The 13,547-nt window shown below is 44.7% G+C and overlaps 1 protein-coding gene across 4 annotated transcripts in view; it reads right to left on the reverse strand.

The window, feature by feature from the left end:
* The window catches only part of crtc3 (CREB regulated transcription coactivator 3), a 79,788-nt gene that overhangs the window by 9,722 nt on the left and 56,519 nt on the right, over positions 1–13,547 (reverse strand). For 2 of the 4 annotated variants that reach the window (XM_068015611.1, XM_068015608.1), the window contains exons 5-12: positions 12,007–12,072; positions 10,534–10,637; positions 9,402–9,437; positions 7,047–7,132; positions 5,560–5,609; positions 3,745–3,962; positions 2,356–2,648; positions 1,249–1,428 (exon numbers count right to left, since the gene is read on the reverse strand). In XM_068015611.1, coding sequence (XP_067871712.1) covers positions 1,249–1,428; positions 2,356–2,648; positions 3,745–3,962; positions 5,560–5,609; positions 7,047–7,132; positions 9,402–9,437; positions 10,534–10,637; positions 12,007–12,072 — 1,033 coding nt within the window. The remainder of the gene's footprint in view (positions 1–1,248; positions 1,429–2,355; positions 2,649–3,744; positions 3,963–5,559; positions 5,610–7,046; positions 7,133–9,401; positions 9,438–10,533; positions 10,638–12,006; positions 12,073–13,547) is intronic. The other 2 variants (XM_068015610.1, XM_068015609.1) reach the window with 2 other exon arrangements.

Below are 13,547 nucleotides of genomic sequence, written 5' to 3' on the forward strand. Positions count from 1 at the left end.
ACAATTTGGTCTTTACCTCTATTGCCCGAATTGATTTTTTAATGCATCCTTATGTAATGTTTAATTCAGCTGATTATCTTAAAACTGAGCTAGTAGAGATATATCTAGGCTAGTTACTATTGTAGTTTGGGGTGTTAGTAAACAAATGAGCGGTAGTACAATCTATTTCACGTCAGTCTGATGAAATGGTTCCTTTATGACGAGGAGCTGTCTTATTCCGTTTACCCAGCAGGGGGCTTAGTTAAAACAAATAACAGGAGACATCTGATTCAGGGTGGTGACAGATTAATGGCTTAGCCAAATCCCCAACAGCACTGACTAAAAGCAGATGACTGACTGAGGTTTCTGTCTCTTGCACACACAGACTGAGCTATGAGATGGGCAGGCAGCAGCAGAAACTTGTCTGCATTTTAAATCTGAACCAGCTAGATTACAACACTGTGGCTTGAAATTCAGCCTTTGTCGAGGGTGCCGGTCATGCTGCATCGTTACTGTTTTCAGATCCCTCCATTGGCCTAACCCCTCCTCATCTCTAAAACCTCCTCCGGTCCTACAACCCTTCGAGATCTCAACACTTCAACTATGGCCTCTTGAGCATTCTCAATTTTAATTGCTCTACCATTGGTGGCTGTGCCTTCAGCTGCCAAGGCCCCAAGCTCCAGAATTCCCTGTAATTATTCTATAATTCTGATATACCTCTTAACTTCTCTTTCCTCCTTTAAGACCCTCCTTAAAACCCACTTCTTTAATCGAGCTTTTGATCATCTACCCTTATATCTCCTTATGTGGTGCCATGCCAAATTTTGTTTGACTATGCTACTGTTAAGGATGTTTTACAAAGTTAAAGATGCTATATAAATACATGTTGGTGCTGTCATTATTCTTTTTTCATAAAATGAGCAATATAGTTAAATCACCGATCATAATATGAAAACTTTAAACTGTTCACTCGTATTTTTTTGTAAAATAATCCAATGGCAGGACTGTGGCAAATGGATTTCAATATGGGCAACTGTGCAACTTAAAAGGATAAAAACAGGGCAATTTCTAAATGGTGAAAAGATAGCAGTGAAGGTCCAAAGAGACTTGGGGGTCCAGGTACACAGATCATTAAAATGTCATGAACAGGTACAGGAATTAATCAAAAAGGCTAATGAAATACTGGCCTTTATATCTCGAGGACTGGAATACAAGGGGGTAGAAGTCATGTTTCAGCTATACAAAGCCCCATAATAACTGAACACTTACACTGGGAGATTGCAGCTCTATTGGCGATGGCTGTGAGAGGTGATGAAGTGGAGACATTGGCGACTGTCCCTGTGGCTGGTGGGATTGCTGCAGCTTCTGCTGGGACTGATGGAGTTGCTGATAGAGGGGATAAGGCGGCAAGTGTTCCATTGTCATATCACTTGTATCCAAGGCAACTCCCTGTGAACCAAAAGGCAGATTTAGACCATGTCTTGGGGGCAGAAACAGCAGGTTTCTCTCCCAGCCCCGTGCGGGGATTCTGTACACAGCTGCCCTTCTACCCCACTACCCAGACAGCATTAGTCCTGAACATGTATATAATGTTGTTGCTATTTCTATTCATGAACTTTACCTCAAACTGCCAGCAATTTTTAATGCGACGGAAGTCTCTCACCTCTTGCCTTCGTCAGCCGTCTGGGCCATAGTCGAGACAGGGCTGGGGCACACACTGGTTCAGTGAGCCAGAACCATCAGAAACACACTGTAACCTCAAATCCGCGCCTCCCTGCTTAATGGTCAACAGAAAAAGACTCAAAACTGCTTTTTCTCCACCCCAGCGTATCTTAAGTTGGCACGTTGAATGGCAGTAACAAACAAGGCAGCGTGCAGACTTTGAAAGATTTAAGTATAATGTGAATTGCTTTTCTCCTGAAAGCCCTGGCTGCTGGATGGAAATCGGCTGCACTGCGAATCCTTGTACAAGTGCCAATTTCTGTTATTGAAGCTTACACTGAGAGTGACAGCAGGCTATTATACGAAGCCCCATCTTCTCCTTAGGCACACTTTCCACCCAGGGCTACCTGCTAGTTATCAGGAGCAAGAAACCAGGTTGATTGCAGCCTCCCTATCACACCCACCACCCGTGCTCACCCCTCAACCCCCTCCCCACCCAGGGCACTAAAGGCCAATGACAGGGTTCCTGCTTGTGCTGGCTGAGATCAGACAACCTAGCACAGACTCCCAAATTAAACCCAACACCTACTAGTCTGTATGGCCTTAGCATTACACAAGAGCTCTGCAGTTATCACTAATGGGGAAACCTCCTGCTATCTAAATGTAATTGTACCCCATTACACTGCAGCCACGTTTAAGGGAGTTCACACTTACTTGCGCAATTGAAGACAACGTTGGTGACATTGTTGGTGAGAACTGTTTGTTCAGACACCTTCGAGGCTCCATCCCTGGCGAGAGGGTCAGCGGACTGACCGGTGTCTGCCGTCGTCGCGGCGAGCTCTTCAAGGTGCTTGGGATGGACGGGTTGCTGAGCGATGACCGTAGCGAGGAGTGAATGGAGGGGTTGCTGAGGGAGTGGTTGTTTAAAGGAGACTGCAGCACTGAGTTGCTGAGTGAAGCCTGTATCGACGGGTTACTCAGAGAGCTATGTAAAGAGGTGGAGAGACCTAGAAAAGAGAAAAATCAAAAACGGAAACAGTTTTAAAATAAACTCATCAAGATCGAGAACACACTGCCTGGCAGGGCAGCGGAAACAGATTCAATAGTAACTTTCAAAAGGGATAAATATTTGAAAAGGAAAAATTTGCAGGGCATAGGGGAAAGCGCAGGGGGAGTGGATAGCTCTTCCAAAGACAATGGGTCAAATAGTCCCCTCCTGAGCTGTATCATTCGAAGAGTTTTCATAAATATCGTTGTATGAGTCAAGAACTGATCTATATTAACCACTCATCAACTTGGTAAACATGTTCTCAGAGTAGAATTCAAACACACAAAACAGCAAGGTTGCAGGTTCAATCCTCAGTGTGTGATGAATTAGCTGGCAGTAGGGGTACTATGATCACCCTCACTATTCCTAAGCTGCCAATGGGAGGGGAATGGGGAATCTGTCAGGGTTCCCAATCTCTATCCAGCGACTTCTGCTGGATAAGGCAGGTTTGTGGCTGCACAGTCACTGAGCCTCTAACTGACAGGGCTCAGGTGAGGTGGCAGAGTGTAGTTGTTGTCCATTATAACAGGATTTCAGGCTATTAAATTCCAGATGGGCACACTGCCCGATTTCCTGCATCTTGCCCTAATGTCCACCCATAGTTAGTTACCAGGGGTTTCTGGATAAGGAGTGCAATCCCAGGCTGAACTTTGTCCTGTTCCCTACCCCAGAGGCTTGGAGCTCAATAGTGGTGACAGAATTGCTCTCCTGGCTGAGATCATCGGGGATTGAACCAGTCCCCTTCTAGTCCATATGGAAAAGTGGTTCCTTTATCCATCAGATCTTGGGATGGTTGTGTGTTAATAGTTTTGCTGTAGTCAAACGTCTACTCATACACAAGCTGGTCAACACCCTTCAAGACTTTCGAAAGTCAAGCTTAGCACCACCCAAGTGTTGCTACCCGACTGGCCCTGGCTTGGCTCCTGCTCTTTTGGGGGTGTCTTTCATTATGTACCTCGGTCCTTCATCACAGCTTCTCCATAAAAGAAAAACAATAAAGGCTGGCTAGTTAAAGCAGCATCGATCAAACCTCTCTGCACAAACGGCTCCCTCACCTTGGGAGTTGCTGATGCCCAGTTGTGTCATGGTGGCAGCTAGGTTGCCGGTACTGGTGCCTCCACTGATACTGGGGAAGGTGCTGTCCTCGGGGTCCAGAGGGGTCGGCAGAGGTGATGGGAAGTGGAGGTTTGTGAGGTCGGGCAGAGAGCCTCCTGTGTTTAGTGACCCTTGTAAATGTGACAACCCGACATTCTGGTCCGGGGATGGATAGATACTTGGAGGAGAGAATCAAAACACAAAAATGCTTAATTTTAATAAAAAAGCTTGCAGTTTTACGGCATCTTATCACACTTCACAAATGAATTACTTTTTCAATGAAGTGCCTACATAACAATCAACATCACTATCAACATCCTGTGGGTTACCATTGACCGTAAACTGAACTGGAGTAGCCATATAAATACCGTGGTCACAACAGCAGGTCAGAGGCTGGGAATTCCGCAGCGAGTAACTCATCTCCTGACTCCCCAAAGCCTGTCCACCATCTCCAATGCACAAATCAGGAGTGTGATGGAATACTCTCCACTTGCCTGGATGAGTGCAGCTCCAACAACACTCAAGAAGCTCGACACCATCCAGGACAAAGCAGCCCGCTTGATTGGCACCCCATCCACCACCTTCAACATTCACTCCCTCCACCACCAATGCACAGTGGCAGCAGTGTGTACCATCTACAAGATGCACTGCAGCAACGCACCAAAGCTCCCATGACAGCACCTTCCAAACCTGTGACCTCTACCGCCAAGTAGGAAAAGGGCAGCAGATGCATGGGAACACCACCACCTGCAAGTTCCCCTCCAAGTCACACACCATCCTGACTTGGAACTATATCACCATTCCTTCACTGTTGCTGGGTCAAAATCCTGGAACTCCCTTCCTAACAGCACTGTGGGTGTACCTACCCCACATGGACTGCAGGGGTTCAAGAAGGCAGCTCACCACCACCTTCTCAAGGACAATTTGGGATGGGCAATAAATGCTGGCCTAACCAGCAACGCCCACATCCCATGAATGAATTTTTTTTTTAAATCAACTGCAGCATTTATTTCACAGACAGCAAGATCCCCCAGACATCAATGAGATGAATCACTTTGTCACTTTGTTTTTGGTTCAGGCAGTACTGCCCCTCTGGCAATGCAGCACGCCCTCAGTACAGCACTGTAATGTTGGCCTAGATTATACATTCAAGTCCTGGAACCAGGATTGAACCCACAATCTGCTGAAATAGAAGCTATCACCAACAACAATGCATCCAGAACAGACAGCTATTATAACAAATCCCACTGCAAGAATAAATATGGCCCAAATACAAATTGTTTCAAAAACATAATGGCCCTACTGGCTGTTATGGAAAGACTTCATTGGACTCAGTGATAGGCTAGTCATTCTACACCAATGTGAGGTGGTTATGTCTTCTCACACAGTGCTGTCTTTGGGCCAAGAGGTTTCCGTAATCAAATTCAGCAAAGAGGTGGCAAAGCAGCTCCAGGTGGCCTTCAGTAGATACCCCTATACCATTAACCTGCTGCAGCACAGCCCTACAGCTGGGGGATGGATAGATAATGGGCAAGGAACAACACATTCAAAATTCACAGCAAAACCTGCATCGATGCAGCGTCTCATCCTGCTTTAAAGCGCGGCACAGCGAAATTATCTTTGCAGTGAAGGCAAACACAATGGCTATTTGCACAGCAAGATCCCACACACACATCAACGACAGGAGTGACCAGGTCTCCTGTTTCTGGTTGAGGCAGGAATTGTTGAGTCAGGACACGTAGCGAGCCAATTCCAAGGGGACCAAATCCACTCACCTGATGCCAGGGACTTCACAGGACTTGGGACGCGACGACAGGGACTGAGCCTGAGGAACAGAGCAAGCAAAAAAAAATAAATAAATACGGATCACCTTGGGTACCTGAGACCAGAGAGAGTAACTTCACCAATTCAATATTTTAACTGCAGCGAAGAACAACCTGTGTGTAAAAGGTGTGAGGAAAGAAGTAACAATCTCTGCTGCTTATCCTAACTTCAGCTGATCAACTAAGAAAGGAACATGCTCTTTAGGTTCTTGATTTGCACAGAGTCTTGCTCAGAGTCCCTTTCTTAACAAAAATAGAGAAAATAATGCTGGACAGAGTTTGGGTCAGGACCTGTGTCAAGTGAGGGGAAGCGACAAATAAACACGCACACACGCATACGGAAATCTGAAATCATAACACAAAAGGTTGGAAACACACGTCAGTTTGCATCTGTATAACGTTGACACTTCTGCATCTGTAGATTTCAGGCATTTTGTGACTTTATTTTAAAAGTTTGCAAGTTGTTTAAAATCTAACTTTCTGCATCGATTGCTGAAGAACTAGTTTCCACTTCTGTTCCTTCAGCAACTCCAAGCTCTTTGTAAAGTTCGGCTGCCACGGTATATATGGGGAGACTCATCCAGCAGCCAACATTCTTGGAATATAGGAACATGAGGAGACTATTCAGCCCCTTGTGACTATTCTGCCAATGAAGTAGATCATGGCTGATCTGTACCCATTTACCCACTTTTGGTCCACTTCCCACAATATCGTTAATTAAAAAAAGCCACTCGACATGTGATTCTTTCCTCATCTCTGGCCTCCAGACTCTGCCATAATCTTAGCCCTTCTCACCTCCCTTTCTATTTAATCAACAATAATATAGTTTGGATTCCTCTTATCCCAGACAGCCGCAGAGCTCCTGTCCCACGCTTCCTCCATCCTCTCTGTGCTGAAATCAAGACCTATCTCCAATTTATTCTCTCTCTGGGCCTCAAAACTGAAACTCCTGCCCTGCCTTCGTCTTCCCTTCTCTCCGACATTTTACAGATTGTTTTGCGTCACCTAACCACTACATCTCCTGATTTACTCTGCCTTCTCTCTAACTCTTCTCTGTCCAGCACTCTGGGCCTTCATCTGAGATACCCAACAGAAGAATGGGGAGGAGGGGGGAGGAGCTGGCTGGGGACTGGAGATAAAAACAAACATTTAATTCACAAATGCTGAACACAGACATGAATTGGTCATGTCTGTAACCCTTAACTGCAGGCCTAAAACTGGTGCTTCCCCCAAAAAACTGGCATTTTACAACTGTTTTGCAAGTTTAATTTGTGTAAAATTCGAGCTGTGTCATAGCTGAAGAGTTAGCACTGAGTGGGAATGGTATGAGAAAGCTACACAAACAAAGCATGAAATTGTGGATCCCAAAAGAAAGATGCAGAAAATTGAAGCAGTGGTTATGTTTGCTAAAACCATTTACGCTGCAATCTGCCACTCACCTTCTTAGCTTCCCACAGCTGTTTTGGTAAAGGTTTGTTCAGCTTTAAGAGACTGTCTTCATTTGTCAGGACCGAGAATGGAAAGACTGAATAAAGAGCAATAATCTATTAATAATGCAATGAGGATGGTGAAAAAATAAGATCGGAAACAAAAGGAAAACTTTTAAGGAAAACAAAACTAAATGATTAGGATAATATGAAACCATTTCATAATCGAACATTGAATCGATTACTGAAATAATTAATCGATCGCTGTATCGATTAACCAGAAGTCCAGGCTCTGCTTAATGTAATGTTGATACTTTCTTCTGGATGAAGTAAGAAGCTTAACCTTTGAGGAAACTCAGCGCCCCTTTAATAAATAATTTACAATGCCGCACACAAAAAACAATTCTTTATAAAGGCAGAAGACATTCCTGCTGTATACTCTTCAAGAACATGAAACGACTGTGAGTGCAATCAGCTCGAGAAGGATTAGTGACGACAAACCAGCTAAAAGAATCTGGCAGATCACAGCGGTATTTTGACAGGAAAGTAATCTGGGACTGCCGGGAATCTTTCAGTCGAAAATCTTTAGTAACAGAGGAAAACCGGAGTTTGGAAGAAGGCCGCTGAATTCCACTAGCTGCGAACTAGATTTTATAAAAACATTTTCCCTTCTCCTCTGGGAAGATATGGGATCCACAGCTACCGGTCATTCTCTTGTGCCTTGCCCAAATAATCTTACATTGAGCCTACGGCACAGAAACAGGACATTCGGCCCAACCAGTCTGTACCAGTGTTTATGCTCCACACAAGGCTCCTCTAATCCTATCAGCATACCCTTCTTCTTTCACTCTCATGTACTTACCTAGCTTACCCTTAAATACATCTATGCTATTTGCCTCAACTACTGCTTGCGGCAGCAAGTTCCACATTCTCACCACGTCTTGGGGAACGAGGTTTCTCCTGAATTCCCTATTGAATTTATTAGTGACTATCCTATATTTATATTTCCAGTGTTGGTGTTCCCCTCAAGTAGAAACATCTTCTCTAAGTGTATCCTAAAAAAACACAATGATTTTAAACGCCTCTATCAGGTCACCTCTCAGTCTTTGTTTTTCTGGAGAAAAGAGCCCCAGCCTGTTCAGCCTTTCCTGTAAATGCATCCTCTCAGTTTTGGTATCATCCTTGTGAATCTGTTTTTTTCACCATCCCCAGTGTCTCTGTAACCTTTTTATAATATGGAGACTAGAACTGTGCATAGTACTCCAGGAATGGTCTAACCAAGGTCACGTCTCTGAGTCTGGCACTGAACATTACATGGCTATTGGACTATGAGGCAGGGATTGAGGGCAGCAGCACCACAGATAATCCTGATTCTCTCCTCTTCTGCACATGTTTCAGTAGGATTTGCTAGTCAGTGATGAAGAACAGGAACTCTGGTTGATATTGCCCCTCTTTGACCCAGGGATGGACGGTCAGATCAATTTTCGCACCCCTACTCCCACTCTGGCAGTTATCAGCTAACTCGACACAGAAGGGAGATGGGACCCAGGCCCTTGCTGCTCTATGTGGGTCAGTACCACAACTGGTGAGATCGGCTAACGTAGCACAGACTGAGAATGGAACCTAGAACATAGCTGGTCAGTTAGGTCTGCACTTGAGGGTGCAGTCACTCACAGAGGTATCTGGGGAGCTGAGAGAAACGTATTTATTAAAACACTTCAAAAAAAAATTAAATGAAGATTGGCTAATTTAACATAGAGGTTTGATAAAATAGACAGTTTTAAATATCCTACAGGCTGGAGAGGTGGGGGAGTTTGAAATGATTCATTCGGACTCTGCAGCCTGTTTGCAACTCTCTCACCTGATTAATAAGTAACATTTTTATTTATTTGGAGCTTTGCACGTCAAAGTGTCTCAAAGCATTAATAGAAGTGAGTTACTTTTTAAAATGTGGTGGATGTTGGTGTGTAGGCAAAGTGACCAGTGACAATGTTTATTATTTTGACTAGGGGACACAGACACGTTTACTCCACTTGCTGGTTACAAGATGGATTGGGACAAAGATCCTTCAGCCATTGGATCTCATCCTCACTGAATACCAACCCTACCAACTTCCCATCACACACTCCTCTTAAATGAGTCCAGTACCATACTCCCAGTTCTTGATCACCGTGACGTCTCGTAACAGAACTGGATAAAAGTCACAGCCCAGGAGTAAGATAACAAGCAAGTTCTAAATTGGGATTTAGCCATCTGACTGGCCTCAGGTGCTGGCCGTGGACTGCTTTGCAATATTCAAACCCTCGAGATAACTTCAGCCTTCACATGAACTTACAACAAGACAGATCAAGGGCAATTTGGACTCACCTTCCCCCAGACTATCCATCTCATCGCAATAGTTTACTACAAAAATAAAGAGAACACAATCACAAAGCAGAAAGTGTCACCAACCAGCTAACAGCCATACAGCAGGTGAGTATGATCATTTCACTAAGGTGAAGCCCAGCTGCAGTTCTCTCCTCACAATACCCTACCAGGGCACAGTTTCATGGGCACTAGCAATCCACTGGTACCTCACCATTCTTCATGCGTGCATCTGAACAATGACTGGTGCCAGGTTATTCCACTGTGAAAAGCGTCACAGCTGAGCCCAGCCCAGCCCCCACCATCCCCAGATAACCACACACAGGCATCTTCCAGCAGAAAGGGCAGGAACCCAGACTGATAAGAACATAAGAAATAGGAGCAGCAGTAGGCCATAGGGCCTGCTCTGCCATTCAATAAGATCATGGATCTCAATTCCACTTTCCCTCCCCTATCCCCATATCTCTCGATTCCCTTAGTGTCTAAAAATCTATCCATCTCTGTCTTGAACATGCTCAATGACTGAACACCTACAGCCCTCAGGGGTAGAGAATTCCAAACTTCACAACCCTTTGAATGAAGATAATTCTCCTCATCTCAGTCCTAAACTGCCAACTCCTCCTCGGAGTCCTAGACTCTCCAGACAACAGTAGAAGGAGGCAGTGGCGTAGTGGTAATGTCTCTGGGCTAATAACCCAGAGACCCAGGCTACTGCTCTGGGACATGGGTTCGAATCCCACCATGGCAGATGGTGAGATTTGAATTCAATTAATCTGGGAATTAAAAAGCTAGCCTAACGGTGACCATGAAACCATTGTTGATTATTGTCCTTTGACTAATGCCCTTTAGGGAAGGAAGAATATCCTCTGAAATGGCTCAGTTCAAGGGCAACTAGGGATGGGCAATAAATGCTGGCCTAGCCAGCGATGCCCACATCCCACAAATGAATAGAAAAAAAAAAGGCCCAGGGGAAACAGCCTCTCAACATCTACCCTGTCAAGCCCTCGCAGAATCTTATCAGTTTCAATGAGATCACCTCTCATTCTTCTAAACTCCATTCAATCTTCCCTTCCTCTCTAACCCCAGGACACTTTAAATATTCCAGACTGCTAGTAGAAATTCTGCATGACCTCACCATGCCGCCGGTCCTGCTGTGGGAAGAACTGGTTCCCTCCCATGAAGGCATCCTGTGGATTGGGATTCAGGGTACTGGTGTGCAGAGCAGAGTCAGAGTTTGTCCTGTAGAAGTGATAAGGGGAGAGAGTGAGAGAAATGAAAAAAAAAGGAGTTGCATTATATGGAGCCTTTCACAACCTCAGGACATCCCAAAACGCTTGAAGTACTTCTGAAATGTTGTAATGTAGGAATTGTGACAGTAAATATGCACACAGCAAACTCCCACAAACAGCAATGGGATAATGACCTGATAATCTGCCTTTTTTTTTTAAAAAGTGATGTTGATTGAGGGATAAATATTGGCCAAGACACTATGGAGGACTCCCATGCTCTTCTCTGCCATGGGATCTTTTACCTCCACCAAAAGAGCAGACGAGACTTCAGTTTAACATCCCATCTAAAAGGGGGCACTTTGGACAGTGTAGCACTCCCCCACTGGGAGTGTTAGCCTGGATTTTGTGCTCAAGTCTCTGGAGTGGGACTTGAACCCACAACCTTCTGAATCAGAAGCGAGAATGTTACCAACTGAGCCATGGCCTCTGTCAATAGGTCCATTTAGGTAACAGAAGACATAAAATGTTGGAAAACGTACACAAAACTCATCCCAAACATTACCATGACTAAATCATAAAAAACGACTGCACTGAAAACTCTACTGTAAACAGCTCACAGCATTCCCTTTCAAAGTCATTGTTGCTACAAATCCTGGCTCCAATGCTGTTCCCATTACTGCTGTACGTGCAACAAGGTCTTGACTTCAATCCTCATTACAGGAGAGCGGACACGGCATCGACAGTGCAGCATGACAACACGACTCGCCCACTCCCACCCAGTGCCACTGAATTTCCAATCTCACTACTGTTATGACTGAAAACTAGAAGCCTCCGAATAGCGACAGAAAGCAGAGTCAACACTTGGGATTTTGTTAACGACGCACTTATTTTTATTGAGGTAATGAACACAATTGAAGGGAGAATTCCCGCTTTTTCTCTCCCTCTCTCCCCGTCTGCTCAATCCCATGAATCATGTTCACTGAACAATGGTGATAAAATCTATAAATCACTAACAACATTTCTAAATTGTTAAAACAACATTTCTAAACTTTTAACAAAATCTCAGTTATTTGGAAAGTCACTGGAGGCCATTCATGAGCTCCTTTAAGGTTCTGAACAGGCTTGGGAGCAGGCTGGGTGTGACAGGTGGCCAGGAATGGGTCGGGGATAAAGAAAACTGGGAGATTAATGCTGGTGCACAAGAATGAAAAAGATGACCCCGTTGATATGACAGAGGTCTGCTGATTACCCGGAGCACAGTCCTTAATAACACATATCTGGAACGGCAGGAAATCTGACTGAAAAATACGGGTCATAATTCTAAAGGCAGAGACAGCCCTGAAATGCTGTTGAGGAGTAAGATTGTGAAAATTTATCACCTGCTGAGGGCAGAGATCAGTCTCAATCCAGGCGGTTTCTCCTCACTTCCCCATGGCAGGATGCTCCTTTACAAAGCAAAAAATAAGGACACAAACAGAGAGGTCTTGATTCACTTTGACTCTCCACCTACAAGTTTGTTAGTGAAACAGCAACAGAGAGAGAGAGAAAAATGGAAGACTGCAGCAATCTAGTGTAGTCTATAGGTTATCAGGAGCGAAGGGAAGCAGAGAATAAGAAATGGCACCAGCAGATGCGATTTGTTTTAAGGGAGAATGTTAGTGCAACAACCAGACTGCACTTGTCCTGTAAACTGAAGAGATCAAGGCATGAGGTGAGTTGACATAAGCACCCTGCATTACCCTCACACTGTGTCCATTTAAAATGAGTTCCTTCCTTTCCTGAAGATGCCAACTCCTGCTGGGTACAGTCCCACATGGGGCTGTAGCCCTCTAGTAATTTGAGCAAATCACCACATTTACAAATGAACTTAGTGTCAGAAAGGTGAGAAAAGATCATTGGAGCCACCCATACTCATCTTATTCATTAGACAGTCTAACCTCATGCACACCACCCCCGCGCCCCTCATCACAAGTAACAATAAGTCCCGGCAAAGGTATATAGACAGTGAACATCGACAGTGTTATTCAACCAAAGGGGCACCACATGTTCAATCTTGCTTACAACAGTTGATTTCCAGCAGAGGACACTGGTCACAGAGGGAACTCGTGATTGGTGTTGTTGGAAATAGAAAAGTGCTATGTCGAAAGTAATTTTCTGAGGTTTGGGGTGAAGCAAATTACTGGGGCAGTGCAGAGGGAGCTTTACTCTGTATCTAACCCCGTGCTGTACCTGTCCTGGGAGTGTTTGATAGGGACAGTGTAGAGGGAGCTTTGCTCTGTATCTACCCCCGTGCTGTACCTGTCCTGGGAGTGTTTAATGGGGACAGTGTAGAGGGAGCTTTATTCTGTATCAAATTATTTACTCTGCATCTGGAATGGAAAGTGTTCCGTTCCCTGGCATGAGGCGTGGGATCGGGCTGGTTTTGTGTCAGGCATGGGTCCAAAAGGGACTGGCCACAATTCAGAAAGACTGTGGTCAAAATGGCCAAGCTATTTGTTGTTGGTTTTAAACATCGGTTTTGTCCAGGCAGAACCTTCCATAACTACCTGCAGATTGTGGGTTAACTGGTAGTCAGTGGTCTCAAACAATTCTGGGGAAGTATTCTGCTAAGGTGTGCAAACACCACACACAGAATCCAATGATCTACTGATTGTCAAACATTGCAGCAGAAGATGGGGAGGTAAACGAGTGTATAGAAGCCATTACCTCGGCATACCACCCCCTTCAACCCACCTCCCCCCAGTATCCTTTCTAAAAGAAAGACTTGCATTTATATAGTGCCTTTTGTGACCTCAAGACATCACAAAACGCTTTAGAGCCAAATGAAGTACTTTTGAAGTGTAGTCACTGTTGTAGGAAATGTGGCAGTCAATTTACACGCAGCAAGATCCCACAAACAGCAATGTGATAACAGTCAGAT

Source organism: Heterodontus francisci, chromosome 35, assembly GCF_036365525.1.
Source record: "Heterodontus francisci isolate sHetFra1 chromosome 35, sHetFra1.hap1, whole genome shotgun sequence".
In the NCBI taxonomy this organism is placed as follows: domain Eukaryota; kingdom Metazoa; phylum Chordata; class Chondrichthyes; order Heterodontiformes; family Heterodontidae; genus Heterodontus; species Heterodontus francisci.